This window comes from Haplochromis burtoni, unplaced genomic scaffold (genome assembly GCF_018398535.1).
Source record: "Haplochromis burtoni strain Fernald_Lab_line unplaced genomic scaffold, NCSU_Asbu1 Contig_45, whole genome shotgun sequence".
NCBI classification, from domain to species: Eukaryota; Metazoa; Chordata; class Actinopteri; order Cichliformes; family Cichlidae; genus Haplochromis; species Haplochromis burtoni.
This window is the reverse complement of record NW_024582406.1, coordinates 1487542-1507723: the sequence shown is the minus strand read 5'-3', so window position 1 is coordinate 1507723 and position 20182 is coordinate 1487542. Positions and strand designations below refer to the sequence as shown.

Here is a 20182-nt window from a genome sequence, read left to right as displayed (position 1 = left end):
GGGATCAATGAGCTGAATATTTAGTCGGATTTGTTAACGTGTAAACCCTCGGGACATTCTGTCGAACAGCCGTGCAGCCTGCATCGTGTGTCTGATCCTGAGATGAGGAGAGGACCAGTTTAGTGCTCTCTGTTTAACTAAGAGTTTTCCATTTGGCTTGACAATTATCATCTGTGTCATAGGCTTAACCTTGTGAATAGTGGCTGGGGCTCTCAGGCAGCAGCAATGTAAAAATGTGTTCTGGCATATATCAGTAGGAGCAGGTCTGCACATCCCCATCCATTCGTTCAACCTTTATTTGAAGGTTAACTCAATAATTACATTGACTGTGGTCAGCAGGTGGTCAATTTTATGCTAACAGCACCTTAACAACTTTACCCTGTGTGTGACAGGAGCATGTGTGAAGCTGCTAATGCATTAATTGCATCCATTTCCAAACACTGAGTAGTATCTCATATCTGACTCTCAAGCACCATATCTTGTATGACGCACACAAAGACACACAGAGCTGAAGTCCAGAAGACTCCAAGATAAGGTTGCAAGCATAAAAGCATGTTTCCCCACGGTACCATCCACCTCTCACCCACCTCTCTGCCGCTTGTTTAAACTCTCTGTCTCCTCTCTGTCCTCCTCTAGTTTCATGTGAAGGGTTTGTAAAGATCCAGGCTGTGCTGGTGTGAGATCTGCTTATGCTCATGCTGGGTTTTTTTTTGTGTGTGGTGCAGTTGGTGTCTGCTGCCGTCTCAGCCCAGTGTTCCTGTCCATCTGGACCTGGGAGGTGGGGGGTGGAGGGTGGGATGGAGCAGTTGCCATAGTTTCAGAAAATAGCAGGAGTAGTTTGAAAACACAGGCAAAAATTAACTGTGAAACATGCACACACAAAATGAAATGAATCGGGATAAGGTGATGAACTAATTGTTATCAAACTTCTCCAGGACCAGAGCTTTATTATACTCAGGATATAGAAACCGATGTGAACCCCTACCACAATAACAAGCCATGTTTCTGAACACGCTCAAAAGGTGCGCCTGCTACTGTGCTCATGTGATGTTTTATTTATGCTCTCCCCAAATTTCGCAATATCTCATAAGAAAGAGTATGTTTCTATTTTCTGTACCTGATCTCTCTTTTTGTCCTTTTCTTTGTGTTTCTACCAGAAGGATTTGCCACTGCCTCGCAAAAACAGCAGGTGAGTGTTACCTTTGTTTAACCCTTCCTTTCTTCTCTCTATCCCTCTCTCTCTACCACCCATCCACTCCCTGGGGAAAGCACAATGTTCTTCATGGACAAAAAAACAATCATACCAAGCTGCGGTACATCTTGTTTATCAAAGCCTCTCTTCCCGAGCGTACATGAGGCTGGGAAGCTCTCTGGGATCACAAGCATGCTTTTCACATTCTGTCTGAAAGCTATGAGGATGCTTCAGTAGTGCTCAGGGTGTGGAGTGTGGATTTCTTGTGTGAAAGAGGAGGATGAGGTCTCCTGAAGTAATGCTGGAGTGTGTGGAAGCCTTATTAGGCCAGTTGGGAGCTCCCGGCGCTGTCCATGGTGCTGAAAGCCATGCCGCATTCTCCAACTTGTTCCAAATTGTCAAATTTTGCTATCTGCATAAAGTAGGCACATTTATTAAGTATTTGGTTGAAATATTATACTGTTTAATGGACTACAGTTAAAGAGCCAAAGATTTTAAATCAAGGGTGGTTTACCAGTGACGAGTGACCTGTTTGAGAAAACGGTCACTGGAGACACAAATTACTTTTGGGCTTGCGTCAGGAAGGGTATCCGATGTAAAGGTCTGGCAAATCAAATATGCAGGGCTACCTGCTGTGGCAAACCCCTGTGAGAAGGGAGCAGCTCAAAGTTGTTATGTGACAGAAACATAAAAAAAAATAGTTAATACAAGTTTAAGCATTGTGCTGATGATTATTTTTTCGGACAGGTCCAGACTACCCTTTCCTTGTGAGAAGTGTGGAGTAGTCTCCACACTTTCTGAAGGTTCAAAGTTTTTCTTGATTCATTGGCTACTTTTTCACTCACTGTCAGTCCAGTTCTTGTATCTGACCATTTTTAGGAGATTTTAGAAGAAGTTTGTTAAGTCACTAATAAACATCACAGACAATTTAGCAGATAATCTATTTTAAAGCCATTTTGTCCCAACTTGTCATAAAAGCACATAATTTGTTTCTATTTCTTTCTTAGTTGAATATATAAAATATGCTGAAGATAACACAGCTCTGCAGGCATAAAATAGTATTTCTGCACCAGCAAGCTGGTTCCCAAAATGCTAATAGCCGAGAACAAGGGATGCAGTGTGTCCTTAAAAAAATCTGAGGAAACTGGACAAATAGAGAGGAAAAGAAGTGACAGGCCAAAAAAAACTAAACGAATAGTGTCTGAAAGTCATGTCCTTAAGAAATAGGAACAAATCTGGCACAGGACTGGAGAGATACTTCAGTTGATCCATCTTCTGTTCAATGAAGCATCATCAGAAATGATCTTAGTAGAAAGGTGGAATGGCTGTCAAAAGCCATTTTTAAGAAAGGAAAATAGGAAGAAAGGGCTTAGATTTGGCAAATTACACAACAACTGGATGGACAATCAGTGACAGCTGGTCTGATGAATCCACATTTGGTTAAAATCATTGTCAGTATATACAGAGGAGGTCAGGATAATGGAGGCTCCATCATGGTTTGGGGCTGCATTTCAGTAAGTTGTGTTGGAAGATCTTCTCAAAACTGATGAAATTTTGAATGCAGAAAAGTGATGAAAAATGATCCAACATGCAGTACCATTAGTGTCTGATTGGCAACAGCTTCATCTTTCAGTATGACAGTGATCCCAAACACACACTGGCAATACAGTAAAAGCATACCTAGACAGAGAAACACCAAGAGCACAAAACACAACACAATCAGTCACTGGACCATCCAACTGTATTTGTGCTTTTTGGTGTACTTTTGATTAATTTAAGTGTCTGATAGATAACATAGCTTGCTTTCCCAGTAGCAGACATATTTGGGCCTGTGGTGAATGTTTACGTGGGCAAGCCAGAAAGTCATGAGTCATGCTTGACACACAGCAAGGCAGGTTCTGGGTGGGGCAGATTTGGCCCAAATGTCACAACATACTTGACATCTGTCCCTCGTATTGTAAGCTGGCAGCTGAGTTGCGGCAGCCAGACTCAAGCTGAGTCAACACCATCAGTCAAGGCCATATGTGGCTCATAGAAAACTGCATATGTGGGTCACATTTTTGCCAAGAGCCCGTCCAAGAAGTCTGTGTTTCGGTTTTGCTGAATTAAATTCTGGTTTGTAATTTTTTTGTATTACATAAATAATTAGAAGGTGTTCGTGTCTGTGTAGCACACCTGTGCATTTTTATGTGTGTCTTACTGAAGTTTGTACTAGCTGATGAGTTAGCAGGCTAGCTTTAACTAAAAAACAAAAGAAATAGAAAACTATAAAGCTTTAAAATGAGAAACCACAAACCAGTGGGTGCTATCACCGTGGTTACATCATCTTTTATGTATTGTCGCACTGACCTGTCAACAGTCTCTTGTGCCCACTCCCATCTACACTCAAGCCATCCCAAGTCACCATGGGTAATCACACATGAAATGATGGCAGGGATCCTGTTCCCGACTCTGTTTGTTTCCAGACCATTTTCTTCAACCATCTCATCTTTTCCACCTCCTCTCCCTTATTTTACCATCTGAATTCAGTCTGTCACTGTCTCCTCTGCATCACATCCCATTTGCCTCTGCAGGACACCACCAACCCACTATGTATTATAGATGAGCTCACTGGAGTTGGCTTCAAATTCAATCTGCCTACTGCAACCATTCATGGGTAAACACAGCCATTGATAGTTTGTGTGTGTGTATGCACGTCTGGCATACTACATCAACATTAGCTCCGCTTTTTGATCCCATTCAAATTGTTTTTTTACTTATGTAACTGTCCACATGTCCTTGTCCTTTGGTCATTTCTTTAGTTGCTGCTGAGATAAATTAACCTGCCTGTACTCTCCTTCCTTCATTTATGGAATAAACAGCCTGCAGTTAAAGCTTTTAATTTCCCATCGACTTCAGAGGAAAACACAAAACAGAAGCACAAGTAACTCATAAAACCACATTGTGTACTATGGCACCTCAGCCTTGAGAAAATGACCCATAATCCCCTGCCGCCTTTTGTTGTTCCTTTCTAAAAGAGAGACCCACCCTTCCTCCCTGCATCCCTCCCTCTGTGCTGTGCTCCCTCTCTCTCTCCCTCTCTCTCTCCTTTGGTTCTCTTGCACACTTGCCCAGACACACAGACACCAGCGCACCTCTAAAGGTGGTGGGAGCCACAGTATGCGTTGCATTGCGATAGCATTTTGCCAGAGACCTGCTGCTTTCTGACTTCTCATCGCCCAGCTTTCAACTACACCGAAATACAAGCAATATGTTCCGACGCACTAAAAGGTACACCGAGAGGCTCGAGACAGAGCAGAGACGATTCAGTTTCTGTGATGTAGGGTGTGGTAGGACCGGCTATCTGTTTAATCTCCTGTCCTTTTTCCTCTTTCCTACAGTTTCTGCAGTATACAGATAACCTCTACTCTGATTTAAAAACTGCTCTTACTGAAGGTAGCCTGCATGGAGTTCAGTTTATAAAATGTTGCCATTAGAGGCAATGTAAAAATTAAAAGTTGCATGAGATGCTTTTATGGTTTGCTGTTGAAGTGATAATCAGTCCAATTAATTTAATGCTGAACCATCTAAAATGATCCAGCTGCTTCAGCGGAGACCTGACACATGCGTTCACTTTTTTTATCTGTGCCTTTTGAGGAAAAGCTAGTAGTGAAATATTATTATCAAAAAATAATAATGCATCTGTCTTCTTGTTGGGGATGGCCAAAGCATCACGGATCTACTGAAAATGAAAAGTTAGTAAGAATCCTGACTCTTGACATCTTGACATATATATTGTATATAAGGCCCTCACTAAAGATTTAGACCCTGGCAAAAGATAAGTTGAAAAGTTGTATCAGTGACTCATCACAGTGACATTTCTAGAAGCACAGCAAGTAGACCGATTCACATTTGAAGTAATCAGTCAATAATTATATGAGCCAAAAATGAGTCAAGCAGAACCCTACGTTTAAAATGGATTTTTATAGACTGTGATTCACCGATGCTGAGGTATTTCTCTGGACTTGGATGACTGGGTTGGTTATTTGGGGAAAGTGTTCTTTGTAAGATATTGACTTCCTGTCAGGCGTTTTTACTTTCATTTCAGCTGCAATTATATTGTGAAACACAGCAGCTGAAAAGTGCAACTATAAAGAATAATGTCATTATCACATTTTCTGAATTAATAGTCCGAGCCATAATACAACTCGTGCTTAATAGATACTTTTAATCACTCCATTGTCAACAACCTGACAAAGTGAGGTGACATTTGGGCACTGGGGGTTTTCTCTTTAGTAACAGCAGCAGTGGAGGTCATACTGACTCGCTTAGTGACTTTATTCTCCATTCCTGATCAGGGATTAAAATAGCTTCTATTACAGAAGAGAATAGACTCTTGCTATGGCCCACCTGAGCCCAGACGCACAGGCAGACAGATGGGAATATGCCAAAGTCTCGCCATTTTAGTATCTGCCACACTCCTGCAGTGATACTGAAGCCTAGCGCGTGGATTTAGTTAATGAAGAATGATCGGAACACGACACTTTTAAACACTTCCCTTAAAAACATATTTCTGAGGGACTAAAGCAACGAGATACTGAAAGAAAATCCCAGTCAGCAAAGACGGAAGAAAGGCATTGGGTGATTAAGACAAGGAAAGCGATGGAGGTTGAAAAAGAAAGAGGTTGTGCAAGAGGTGAAAGGGGGAGAGACTGAGATAGCATGCAGGGCCCTGGGGTGATATCTGTGTCTGCTCGTCCATTAGGGACCAGCTCACTAAGGTTACGTGAGCGCGTTAGAGATTCATACTAGCTTTGACTGTCCTCTCTCACTCGCTCTTTATTTCTTTTTCATCTCCCTGACATGCACTTATTCTGGTCGTACATGGGGCATGTTAAGTAAGGAAAAAACAGTTTCTTCAGATTGAAATTTTGGTTTTTCTTTATTCATGTGTGTATAAGTGTACTTGAATGGCTGTATTTGTGGGGACCTGCATTTTAGACCTTGGAAGTGGGGACATTTTTGGAAAGTGAGGACATTTTGGCCCGTGCTTACTTTCTGACACATCTTAAATAATAATAAACAAAGTTAAGCGTGCATGTGTTGTTCTCATGTCATGGGGACGTGAGAATATGTGTTGGTTGCATTAGGGGACCTGACTTCTTTCTGTGATGATAAAGGCCCTGTAATGTAAAGTGGTGTGGTGTGATAGTCGATTTATATTCTTTTTATGTAGTACACTTATGTATACTTACTTGTGCAGTGCATGAATTGTAACAATGTATTGTTCTCTCTACTCAGTGATGGTAATAGTGCCCGTACCTTTTGACTGCTAGACACAGCTTTTTGGGAACATAGGTTAAGTGGGTGATTTTTAGGATGTCAGGAGTCAGGATGCTTTCTCTACAGCTAAACATTGGAAATGCCCAACCATAATATAACCGCCATATGCAGACATAGCAGATCTCTCAAGGTTTCTGTAAAATTTCTTTTCCTGCCCCCAAAGATGAAGAATCTACGGTTTGAAGTATTCTCATATAAAAGGTCTCCATTACTTTTATTACTGTCCTGACATATGTAGTGTAGCAAGACCCAGTGTTACAGGCATCAGGCGCTAGAGGTCAGAGAGAAGTGAGTGAAGATGATGTGCAGTAATTGGTGAGTGTTGTGCATGTTTACCTCGGGTGCTGTGGCTCAGGTGCTCTCACAAACAGAAAGACATAATCACACCCGGTGCATGTGCGTCCACATTACACAGCTTTGAGACACACACATATTGTGTCCTCTCCACACACCACCATGCTGCCAGCCATACCCCCATCTTCTCCTCATAAACACGTCTCCTCTGTAACTAAATAAACCATTACGCGTCACTTAACCAATTATGTGCAAACCAAAGGAGGTCCGTGGGAGGCTGAGGCACCTGGGTCTGACTGTAGAGTGCGTGATGCAGTTTACCCCCAAGAGGAACCTAAAGTTCAATACCTACAAGCTCATACAAGTATATCTCCTATTAAGCCCTGCTTTCAGTGAAGGGCACTCTTTCCTTTAGTGTTAGAGTAATGGGACTCTTACAGCCTTTGATCCTTTTCCCCCTCCACTGTCTCCCTCTCAGGGCTCCTCTTACAGAAATCTTGCTTGATAGATCCTGCTCCTGTCTGCTGCTCTGTACTACTGCAGACCGACTAGAAAAGATTTGAACCTGTTAGAGTAAACAAAACAAAAAAAATATATATAAGAGTGTTTCATCCTTGCTGATGGGCTTTGAATTCCTGTCAGGGAGCTTTGGGACCCCGGAGAGCCGAGGAAAACCGGAAATGGAAAAAAAAGGAAAAATAAGAATGATGGTGTCTGTTTGACTTTTCTCTTGGCCATGGTGCATTCAATGAGGCAGTGCTTTTGACATTTAGCACAATGCTTGGTGTAGCTGAGTGGAGATTTGATGGAGCCGCGTGAGGACAGTGTTTTGCCCCAGGCTGTCTCCATGACCATTTTACTGTCTGTCCTTGCCTTTTTACTGCTGGTCATGTGGCCAAATGGACAATACTGCCAGACCTACCTACTTACAGTTTAGATGGAGGAAAACGATCAATACACTCTGTCCATATCCTGCACAAAACCCACTCTATCTACTGTATTTAATAAAGCCTGATGTCATACCCTAATCTTACTGCAGAGATAATAGGATTAATTGCTTACACAGCTAAATGAATCACGATTAATGGTAACTTAATACCAATTTCCTAGCTCCTTGTTGTGGGAATTTTCCTTCTTCTGTCTGATTTTCACGAGTCCCCTTTGACCCAATGGTGGTTTTCCAGTCATAATTTAGTAACTATATAAAGTCATAGAATGTCTTACAACTTTTCCATAGCAATTAACAAAAGAACATAAATTATAAGGACTGGATTTAACTGTATGTGTATCTGCTCTAACACAGGCAGGATCTCAGTTACTGTCTAAATAGGGGAGGATTCGCAATCTCAGTTTCCTGTTTCGTAGCTTGGTTAGTGAAGTTTGAAGCCTTGAGTTAAGTGTTTTGACTGTTTCCATTATTCATTTTCCTTAAACAGACATTACATGCAAGGGTGGCTGTAAATGCACGCTCACATAGTAGCAGTAAGTCAGACACAAGGGAGCCCCAGTTTAAAGCATGCCCTCCTCTACAGTGTTTGATTTTTCTGTCTAAGACTTTATTATTTACTCAGGCCATAAACATATGAGGGACATGTTGGATTGAAATAGTAGATATAGTTTGATTTTAAGGTTTTTTATGCTGCTTTAAATGTAGAAAAATGCCTTTCTATAAAGACGGACCAGTCAGGATTGACATAAGCGATATGAGAACAATCACTTTGAGTCACCATAACAAGCTCCTTGTTTTATAGGCTGACATGCATCAGCAGAAGGCTAGTTTTATGGGGAAAATAGATTACCCTGTCACAAAACTATGTTTATGTGGTTAAAATTCGTTCAGAGCACTGGTATGAATTTTGTGCTTTTTGTTTCTACTTTTGGCTTCTCTTGTCTGGAAGCAGATGATATATTATACATGATATATGAAATATTAGCTGTTTAGTGATGAGAGAAGTGCACTGTAGCTGTAAAGCAGCATTAATAGGGAGTGAAGCGGCTCTCTGTAGATTAGCTTTGAAGACCAAAAACCTGCTGTTTCACCCTCCTTTGGCACAGATTCAGCCGAGTCATTTATCACAAATCATTTGTTAGCAGCAGCCAGACGAAGAAGCTTTAAGAGTTACTCAGTGAGATTTTGTATTTCGATAGAGAGATCACCTCCCAGATGTTGTAATCATTTTATATTTGCTTGTATGTGTAACCCGGCCATAAATTACATATTGTTATAATTACACAAATTTTATTTTCCAGTTTATACCTGATTGTTAGGACCTTCAAGCCTGTAGTTATGTTCTTTATCAGTTGGAGCCCCTCATCATTGTTCTTCTTCTTCTTTGGTGCAACCCTATAAATACAGTGTACCCTTTTGGCCTCTACCCTTTTCTACAATTCCCCTGTGGAAGAGGTTGGTGTCATTTCTTTCCAGACACTGTACAACACACATATAATGTATATTTAGCCACCATGATATTTCTGATTGTGTGTCTTTAGTTCAATTATTGTCATCATTGTGCCTGTTTTTGTTAGATGTTAGAAATGTGTAGTATGTGTGTGCCACAAATGTGTTTTAGGCGCCATTAATGCTAGCATGAATATATAATTCTGGCTAGCTTGGGAGTTGTGGTGGGTTGAGCTAATCCTCTCCCCCACTGTTTGTATTTGGTCAGAGGAGCTGGAGCGAGCAAATTATTTACTTGGAGGTCTTTCTTTCTTTTACCTTTCTTTGTCAGGTATGTCTGAGTTTTTTTTAATCTTATGTCAAATATCTTCCAGGTAAGTTCGTACTTCATGTTTAATGTAAAAATAAATGCAGCCCTTTTCTACAATTCCCCTGTGGGAGAGGAGCTGGAGTGAGCTAGTTATTTACTTGGAGGTCTTTCTTTCTTTTACCTTTCTTTGTCAGACACAATGCAGAAACACACCGGTTACATATGGTTTGGTTGTATGTATGACATTTTTATTCATTTTTTACATTTACTTTATATTTTTGTGGTGAGGCTGTGGTTCTCTCCCCTGAGTTATCCCCCACCTCATAGTGCTGCGGAAAAAAAGTTACAGAGCTCTTTCTGTTTCATCATTTTCATTCCAACCATTTTAGGAAGGCCACTTTTATTACTAAGTCCCTATTGCTTAATTTCCTTTTACAGCTTACTTCTTTGTTTGCCCAGACTCTTATTTCACTCTCCCTCCCTTCACCATAAAGCAGTGAACTTCAGTGGCTTTTCCCCCCCTTTTCTTCTTCCTCTCTGTGGTCCCGACTTGGTCTTATCTTATATCTCTCTGCTGCAGGCTGCGTAGCAACAACCCATCATGTGACCATGACTCCCTCCTCTCCACCACATTCCCTCTAGAGTTATTAAGCTACAACCTCAGTAACTTAGTAACAGAAATCTGAATCTTCATTTGTCTTAAGCCATTAAATGGTTCATAAAGAAAAATAAAATGTCATCATCCCATTTCCTCCTTTTCTCTGAATCATCCCTTCATTATTTACCTCCTAATGCTCTAAAGGTTAGCTCTCCCTAGCGCTTCATCAGCAATACATTCCTCTACCACTTAAATCCTGACTTTTCTGGACTGTCTTCTTCTTCACCAGCGCCTCAGATCTGCTTCTATTTAACATTTGTAGAATCTCATACGAATGGTGTGGTTTCATCAATATGAAGCAGCGGTGGATAGAGAGTGTTTGTTTGTTTGGTTTTGTCACACTCTATTCTGTATGATCTGCTCACAATGTTCCTCACGTGCTCTGTTCATGCTACGAATATATGTAGACTGTGTATGTGTGTGTGTAAAATGGTTTAAAAAAACTGGGTCATATCTACCATGTGTGTGGGTAATGAGCACCCCTGTGAGCCCTTTCAACCCTCCCTGCATCTAACTCTTGTTTTTCTTCTATTGAATTTGCAGTCAACTCGTTTCCCGAGGCGTTCCCTTTCCCTTATTTTACTTTAATGTCATGCTTGTTCCAGCTAGCCCCTCCATCTCTCTCTCTCTCGCTCTGTGCATCTCCTTTCTTGCTGCAGCATCCATTCCTTAACCACCCCCTCCCCTCCACCCTCTCTTGAGCCACTGGCTAGTGCAGCCCATATTTGCTAAGTGTATTGGAGTGCACCTCACCCTTTCCTCCCACCCCTCTTTGATCCTGATTGACCATCCAGGAATGGGAAAAAAAGCCTCTGTTTTCTGCATAAGCAATGCCACAAGACAGAATCGCTGGATGTGTATTAAATAAGGTTCTGCATGCTTAAAGCATTTATTTCATGAACTGTACCAGAAGAAGCTCAAGGCCAAGTGCTGTGTGTTTACACCCAGCCTCCATTGATTTCCTGCAGCACTGAGAATTCATTAACCATGTGCAGTCCTGCTGCCGAGTTTGTCTTTATATTAATCTTGTAGCAATCATCTTAATGAAAGCCTGAAACTATAATCATACACTGGGTTTGACTTAAAATACATGCATGCACTCGCTGAGATGGTCCCTTGCTGGGATCAGCTCAAGGTCACGGTGTGTGTCACAGCGAGAGCTTTAATGTGATTATCGAGATACAATCAGTCCAGGTTAGAAAGTGTGAAATGGCAAAATAGCGGTTATCAATTCAGTCTATTGGCATATGTGATCAATATCCGAGAAGCTACTTACACAGCTGATCGATCAGCATTCAGGTAATGAAAACAGATAGGTGAGATAAGATGGAGCTTGCTCAGAAATGTGAGCCTTTTACATTACTCTACAGAGACATATCGCAGAGTCACCATCAGACTTAACTTCACTGAATGAATATAAATATGTTTATTCAACATGAGCAAATAATGTATTCTGCAAAGTCACTGTAGCAGTGGAAGGATGCCTGATGTCAGCAGATCCACTTAGGAATGTGGAAAGTGTGACCAGGAATGGACAAACATGCAGTCACAGCTCCTTATCATTAGTTCTGCGCAGGTTAGGCTTGGCTTTACATAAAAGTCCAACACTGAAAACTGTCACTTGACAGCTTGACAGTAGATGGAAATTTATGAGTTCAAATCAAGGCAGCTTTTTAGATTTATATCAGTCTGCTATCTGCTAGCAAAATGAGCCTGCCCTTCATCCAAATGACCTTAAACCCGACACTCCAATCACTCAGGTTTCCCAGCAGTACACACACCAAGTTTATTGTGGATGAAATGAATGGTCGTTCATTGGCCATATAACATAAATGAGATTGGATTTTCTATAAAATTAGCCCAGACCTCCTCCCACTGCATGCACTGCCTCCATAAAGTTGTGTACCAAAATAAATACGATTGTAATTTGTATTCATAAACACATTAGCAAAGATAAAGCTTCTATTTTATTTAATCATTCAGTATGGTTGGGTGATAATATTCCTAGGGTTTGGAGGGCTTTCACATAGTGTGTTTGTGGGGTTGGTTGTGCAGATGTTAAAGCTTCCTCTTGCATAGACTCACAGAAAGTGCTGGAACCTTCCTGTTACCTATTGTATACCTATGGTTATCTATTACAGTAAGTAATAGGTTTGGACCAACCTATACAGCAAGGATAATAATAACTATAGTGCCACACTACAGTATCACTTTATTGTCAGTGACATTAATGCAACTGAAACGAATCGTGGGTCTGATTTTTGTACAAATATAGTGGTTCAAATTTACATTTATTTTGGGGAGATTAGGGCTAAATTAAGGCCCTCTGGTTCTCCATCTTGAGTGTACTATTCATATAACCCAGCAAATCAGAAAAGATGGAAGTTGGATGGATGCATGGATGGAAAGTGTTGTGACCAGAAAAGATACTGTCACAGTCCTGTGTGACCTCATTCTGACATCACCAGTTATCAGATATGACACCATTTATGTTTATAAATAAATTGCAATGAATGATTTCATCAATAATGAAAACTGGAAAAATTCTAAAGTCATTCTGAGTCTGTGACCCTGCTAATGCTGCTTTATTAAGGTGCTGTTTTTGCTTTATATATTTATATCACACTTATATCTGCATATATGTGTGTGTGTGTGTGTGTGTGTGAGAGAGAGAGAGAGAGAGAGAGGGAGGGGGGGGGGGGGGGGGGGGAGAAGAGGCGACACCTCTCCTCCTCACATGTGACCCCATGTGACAGCGGGCTGAAAGGGAAGAGAGGGGAGACCAGCTCTCCTCTTTATCTGGCAGCAGCAGAGATGAGATGGTGCTGCTTGCGTTTTGTTCCCAGTTGTATTTATTTGCATTTATTCATGCCCCATGCTCATGCCACCTTGAAAAGCACATTGCTTTTTTTTGTTTGTTTGGTTTGTGTTTGTCAAAATTAAATTACTCTGCTCCGGTGTGATTGTGACAAAATAAGTGGATCTAGTGAAAGCAAACAACTTGCTCTGTTTACTGCCTAATGGCAGAGTTAGAGATAATGATATCATGTGTGACATGAGGAACCCACAGGCAGGTTTGAAATGAGTCAGTGTGGTAGTGACTGCTATTAAGAGACCCGTAGTAAGCTGAGGTCATAAAAGTGGACATTTTTGCAGTATTTCTCTCTCCAGTTTTTAAATTTTTTTTTTAGAAATATCACCTAAATCCTCTCTTCTTATCCTGCTTGTTGCCTCTCTCTCTCTCTCTCTCTTCCAACTTTGGCAATCCCTCCCTCTCTCTCTCTCCTCCTTTCTTATCTTAGCTGAGGGGAGGCAGACAGGGATGGATGGCTGAGGAAATTGAATTCTCTGTATCGCCGTCGCGCCCCTGCAGTGAGCTGCTTCACGTGTCCGCCTCTCTTCCATCCACTGTTACAGCTGTGCATGCATATATTTATGCACAGACACAGTGCTTAGTCACAACTCTGTTGTGGTAATGTGGATGTGAGTACATTTACATCTTGTTTTTTCTCAACAGCTGTCGTACAAGCAACAGAAAAAGTCTGATCCTGACGACCACGTCCCCCACGCTCCCTCGGCCTCACTCCCCTCTGCCCCTCCCTGGACACCTCGGTATGTACAACAAAAGCCCTAACGCCTCCCCTGTGAGCTTGATTTTAATTGATTTTGATCAAAAATATAGGTGAAGATATTCCGACCTCTCAAAAAAGGGTTATTCTACTGGTTCATCATGTGTTTACAGTTTCTTAGTTTTATTCTTTTTCACTTCACTGCAGAGAGTTAGAAGATCGATCCCTCTCTCATGTCTGTATGGTTAAAATTAAGTTAGAGCTAGTAACAGGATAGCTTAGCTTAATATAAAGTCCACTTAAGGCCAGCGCCAAAAGCAAGTCAGTTGTCAAAGTCTTCTGTGTTAACATGTCCAGCTTTACAGAAGAAATAAGAATGATTAATTCCTGCTACTGTTTGTGGTATATAACGAAGAAATAATTATTGTTTTTGTGTCTGCATGCTACTCCCATTTAATTTATGCATCTTGCTAACTAAGCTTGCTAGCATTAGCTCATAATTTTATCACTCATCTGTGTCATCTAAATTTACTTTAAAAAAACAAACAGACAGATATGAAGGCCAAAACTGGTAATGTTCAGACATCAAAACTCGATTTTATAAATTAATGTTGATGTCACTGAGCTTATGTCTACTTTTTATATACAGTCAATAGGTGAAATGATTAGCCTTTGAAGTTGTCATGGTAATTTTACATGGAGGGTGAAATCAAGCCCATTTTTCGGTGGCCCTGAGAGGCCAAACGGACTGCAACTTAAGAAAACACCAACAATAAGAAAAACGCTTCAAAAGCACATAAAACACAACAGAAATAGGAAAAAACAGATTTCCAAAGGCACTAGGGAAGTGTTTTTGGGGAGACAATAACCCGACAGACCAGTTGCAGGAACCCAAAACAAGCTAGATGTGTTTTATCATGATTCATATAATACTGATGACGGATTTTTAGGCTAATAGTTAGGCTAACACATCCTGTGTTTTCTTTTTTCCTATTTCTGTTGTGTTTTGTGTGCTTTTGCAGCGTTTTTCTTATTGCTGGTGTTTTCTTAAGTTGCAGTCCGTTTGGCCTCTCAGGGCCAACGTACCATTTTGATCTTCAGTGTCCCAGATCAATTAACTTCCACTTGGTGTCAGTGTAAAGAAGTTACACATTTAATTCTCTAGACGAGTTGTTTCCTTGTGTTTTCCGTCTTCATGGCAAACTAAACACGTCATCATAGCAAGAAAACAACAAAAAGCAGTATATTTCCAACAATGATCTCAAAGTTTACTGAGCTGAATGTGAAAACACAGCTCCCATATGAGGTTGATTCTGTTTTTGTCTGAAATATTTTTGAAATTTGGATATATATGTAACTCGCATTTGTTCCCTGTCGAGTTTCACTAAAGATCAAAGATAGGCCCTTAGGTTTAAGAAAAAAATCTTAGTTTACATTAAGTTTTAAATCGGTTTACTCCTAAAAGCTTTGCCTACTTATTATGAGTAGTTATGCTGTGATATTGAACTAAAGGAGCAGTGGGAGACAGCTGTGCGTCTGCACCTCACAGCACGTCACTGGATTTCCTGTTGGGACTTGGCCACAGGATAAAAGGCACAGTGGCATGACATACTACCACTTTGACCTTCTCCTACACTCGTGCCGTTCTTTTGTGTCTCATTCTCAGTGCATGTCTTGTTGTCCCACCAGGAAGCAGCCCACTGGACAGCCCACGAAACTTCTCTCCCAGCAACCCAGCCCACTTCTCATTCGCCTCCTCCAGAAGGTGACTGCTTCCCGGCACTGCAGACTACACACTGACTGTGATTGCACCTGTTTACTCTCGGCCATATTTGCACAAGAGGTGTGAGAGGGATAGAAAGTGAGATAGAGACAGATAAGAAGAGTCGGTGTGAGGCAAAGGTCACAGAGGGGAGAGACACCGAGCAGGTGTGAGCTCCAGTGGAACAAGAGGTGCAGATGTGTTGTTGAGAGAGATCTCACACATTCTGGAGAGCCTCTCGCTGCACTCGCAGGTTCTCGCAGCGTAACAGGGTGACTCATGTATGACAGGGCCAGGCCATTACATTCACAGCTCCTCTCTGTTTAGTCACGCTTGTTGCCTGTGTCACACATCTACATCTGTTCATGTTAATAGATTTTAGATTTAGGCCTTCACGTGGTTGCTTTTGTCTTTAGGCTAAAGACAGCGTGTAACAATATTATAAACACTAGTTCACTCCAAACACAACAGTTTAGAGAAGAAGGCCCTTTTTTTCTCGGGAGGTGCAGGTCCAGAAAATAAGTTGTTTGGCCTTGAGCCATGAAACAACGGCTGCATCCATGTAGTCACATTCAGAAATCATATGGCAGGTTATAAGAGGATTAGAAGCAGATTCATTGCATCACGTTTCATTTTAATGCTCAAATGTCTGCATGCTTTTAGTCACGAATCACATCGTCCTACAGAAAAATACTTTAAGTGGATCATGTTCACTACAGTCTGTAATTTGATCCTACTTTTTTGTGGTAATTTGTTTTTGCCATAAGCTTCAAAAATAGTTGTTAATTTTGAAAATATGTCTTCAACTGTAGCTCTCTAATCTGCATTGTGTGAAAAGTGTTAGATGTATTCTATGGTTGTAAGTATTATCTGGTAATATGTATAAATATTTAATATCAAAATGCTAACTATGTATTGTAGTGCACTGAGTGAACTATTAAACCTGTGAGCTGTGAGTTGTCACAGAGTGGGAAGTGACAATAATAATAATACTACATTTTATTTATAGGCCCCTTTCGAGTCCCTCCATGTCGCCTCATATTGGTGCAGTAATTTAAACTTGCATACACAAGAAACAAACAAAAACACAGATTAAAACTGATCAAGATAACAATGGGCTACAATGCTGTTTAATTATGTTATAATGAAGGGTGTGAAGTCTGAATGTGAAGATGGGTTTTGAAATGTGATTTAAAAATAGAAGGAGAGTTTATGGTCCTGAGATCAGGTATTTCAAAGTCTTGGAGTAGAGCAGCTACAGGCTGTCAGGCCCCATGGTGGACAGTCCAGGTTATTATAGCTAACTAAAACTTCACTAAAAACTAACACTAGTTATGGGGGAAAATGTAGTTAGCTGAAATTAAAATAAAAATGTGACTTTTGAAAAAATATAAACTAGCTAACTATTTTATGAACTTGGAGAACTATCCATCCATCCAGGGTCGCGGGGGGAGCTGGAGCCTATCCCAGCAGTGATAGGGCGAGAGGCGGGGTACACCAGACAACCATTTGCACTCAAATTCACTATGGGCAATTTAGATTGATCAATTAACCTGTCCCCACTAACTGCATGTATTTGGACTGTGGGAGGAAGCCGAAGACTTGGAGAACTAACTAAACTAAAATAATAACTAAAATATTAAAAAGTATCCTTAGTTTTAGTATTTGTTAATTTGCTAAAAATATGTAAATACAGCTTGCCTGATGAGGCTTTGATGGATGTATTTATTCCGACTTTGGACGTCTGCACTAACGTTCCTAGATCTTGGACATTTTCAAAAAACCTAAACCGAAGCGAGCTAACCCACTCTGGACGCTAACTCAAACTTAACTGAATACAGAACAAAAAGAAATGAAATAAAAGTAGAAAATATGAAACTATAATAACTCGGGGATCGATGCAGACAGGGGGTGTAGCTGGGATTTAGGTGCAGCATTTACAAGATGCACTTTTTATGGCTGCATTTATGCTACAGGCAGACACGAGTTAAGTGCTTGAGCTCGCTCTCAGGGTTTGCTTCGTTTCCACAACTTTAAACAGCAGGTGCTCATACCATAGACAATCAGCCACTTTTATCTTTTCATAAAGGGGAACTGTCACGCTCATTTCCAGTTGCATATTTTCCTTCTTACACCCTACTTGAATAGCTTTTTATTATTCATAGGTCAAAACAATCCTTATTTACCTTACACTAAATACAACGCCTCACGTCATCCACTGTGTTTCCTTTTTGTGTGCTTTATACATCGTTATTATTGCACTGGCCATTAACTAGCTAACTTCCTAAACACAAAAGAACTTTAAAGGAGAATTTTGAAATCCATACAAAAGGCAGCAATGATGAGACTCTGCTGAAGCTTGAAAGGTGTGTTTAAGAGAAGCTAGAGTGACTACAGCTGTGTTTATGAATAATGATCAGGTAATAGTATGTATGTATTAAAAACAACGAGGCTCCATCCACACTCTCGTGTTCAAACAGCAGAGATATATGTAGGCGGCCAATTAGGCTGTTATTTACTTCCGTCTCTCTCTCATGTTGGAAGTCGAGGCTCCTATAAAGCCTCTGTCCTTATTTATCAGATCTGTCTGCCTGCCTCTCACTGTGAATCTGAGTTACAGAGTCACAATGCAACTCACTAGAACATGATTTTCTTCAGCTGAATTAAAACTTCAGGTTCATTATCTTGATTTTTGTCAAATCAATAATAAACAACAGAGAAGCTTATGTGATATTGATTTTATAGCACTACAGTGCAGTGGGTATTAAATGAAGTGCAATTTGTGTTTGCCATTCTGCAGGGCCGATGGACGACGATGGTCTTTAGCGTCGTTGCCCTCTTCTGGATATGGTACCAACACTCCCAGCTCCACGGTAAAATATACATCACCACTTTTTCACTGTATTGATCATAAACGTGTGTGTAGGGGAGCAGCTATGCTAGAGCGTATTTTTGCAGTTATGCGTATGCGAACAACTCAATTTAAACAATCCTTTCAGTTGCCAGTCAAAAAATACACTAGTTAAAACCAACATAGTCGAAGTTAAAGTGTAGACGAGGAGCAATATTTGCAGGACGTTGCCTCTCAGCACGAGTCACGATAATTTAGAATGTAAAACAGTCAAAAGTATTGGATATCCACAAGAAGTCATATAGCTTCACTATAAAACTAAGGTCACGAAACTCCAAGTAAAACATCGCTGAAGCAATTTGCACTCCTAGTCTACTGTATGAAAAACTCTGTAAATATGCCCCATTATATAGCGTTAAATAAAATTCATTTGATAACTTATTTCTAAGTATTTGGAACATGAAGAGTACCAACATTATCTTTGAAGGCTCCTTTTACATCACAATTTGGTTGTAACCCCAAAAGCATTAGCTTAAATGTAAATTGTTGGCTGCTGGGTTACTGTGTAGCTAATAAACTTTTGATATAACTTATAAGTAGCTAATAATTAATGGGTTGATTAGCACTGATTAGTCTGTTTATACCAAATCTGTTTGTTTTCCCTCTATGAAATTAGTTCTGGTGTGAAATGATACATGGACGTCTTTTTCTGGCAATTCAGATTCAAGTACCAACAATGCTGTCCTGTCCTTGAAAAGCTTATGGGCACTGTGACAGGTCCTTATTTTAGGCAAAGCAAGACATTGGTATATGTTCCTGCTTTGGGTTTTACATTTTGATACATTTTATTCAAGTCAAATAGAAAGCAATACAGTCTTTGATATAATTAGTCTACTGAGGTTTCTCACATCATGTGCATATTGAGTTGTTCACCGTACTGGAGGTGATTCAGCAATCGATTGCTTGTGAAAAATGTGTCCTTCTCAGTTAGTTGGAAGTGTTTCCTATCTTCAATTTAAAAGTTGCGCTTTTAATTTGAAGGGTTTGAGTTGCAATTTTTATGGAAAGTAGCTGGCCGGCGTCACTTCCATTTAAACTATGTAAATATGCCAAACACCAAAGCAATCACAAGGATTCGGTTTTGCCAACCTTTGCCAAGTCTAGGGAACGTGCGCTTCTCTCTCATGACCGGTGATTGCCAGATGAGATGGACCGGTCTCCAGGCCTATTTACTACTATACTGTCACCGTGATTGTCACACGTCAAAAAGACAAGTTATCGTCACACAGTTAGTGGCCACGTGTCTGAAAAAAATCAAGTAATAAGTCTTGTTAGGATAGCGCAACACCATCTGGCCAGACAGCTAGCAGAGCAGCAGTGCAGGGAATTATAGAACCAATACTAGTTATTATAGGGGATACTTTTAGATGCACTCTTTATGATGACATTTACTGATTTTGGAATGATCCTTATGGTTCCTTATTATAGCAATGCAAAATTTGTATTCCTTCTAAATTACTTGAGGGGTGGGCTTATTGATCAGACCTGTCCCCACAGCTATATGATGATTAACCATAATTATAATGATTATCGACCCTTTCAGCATACCAGAACTTTCCCCATTTAGCATGTTAGATATATCTATAAAAGCCAGTTTGTATTAGCTGAATATACATTTTCACTTTAAGATAACAATTAAAATGTATCCATCTCCAGCTCGTCACTTCTACTTCTTCCCCTGCCTGTCCTTCAGCATGACGTGTTGCATAACAGTGATATCAGGGGCCTGGTTGTTCTCTCCATCTGGCTGTGGATGGAGGCTTAGA

At 40.5% G+C, this 20182-nt stretch overlaps 1 protein-coding gene across 4 annotated transcripts in view; it reads left to right on the top strand.

Annotated features, from left to right (window-relative positions):
- The window catches only part of LOC102289600 (microtubule-associated serine/threonine-protein kinase 1), a 50333-nt gene that overhangs the window by 7928 nt on the left and 22223 nt on the right, over positions 1–20182 (top strand). Inside the window, exons 2-5 of one of the 4 annotated variants that reach the window (XM_005926696.3) lie at positions 1161–1189; positions 13692–13786; positions 15433–15508; positions 18306–18378. In XM_005926696.3, coding sequence (XP_005926758.1) covers positions 1161–1189; positions 13692–13786; positions 15433–15508; positions 18306–18378 — 273 coding nt within the window. Of the gene's footprint in view, positions 1–1157; positions 4463–13691; positions 13787–15432; positions 15509–18305; positions 18379–20182 lie in introns of those variants that run through there. The other 3 variants (XM_042220259.1, XM_005926695.3, XM_005926697.3) reach the window with 3 other exon arrangements.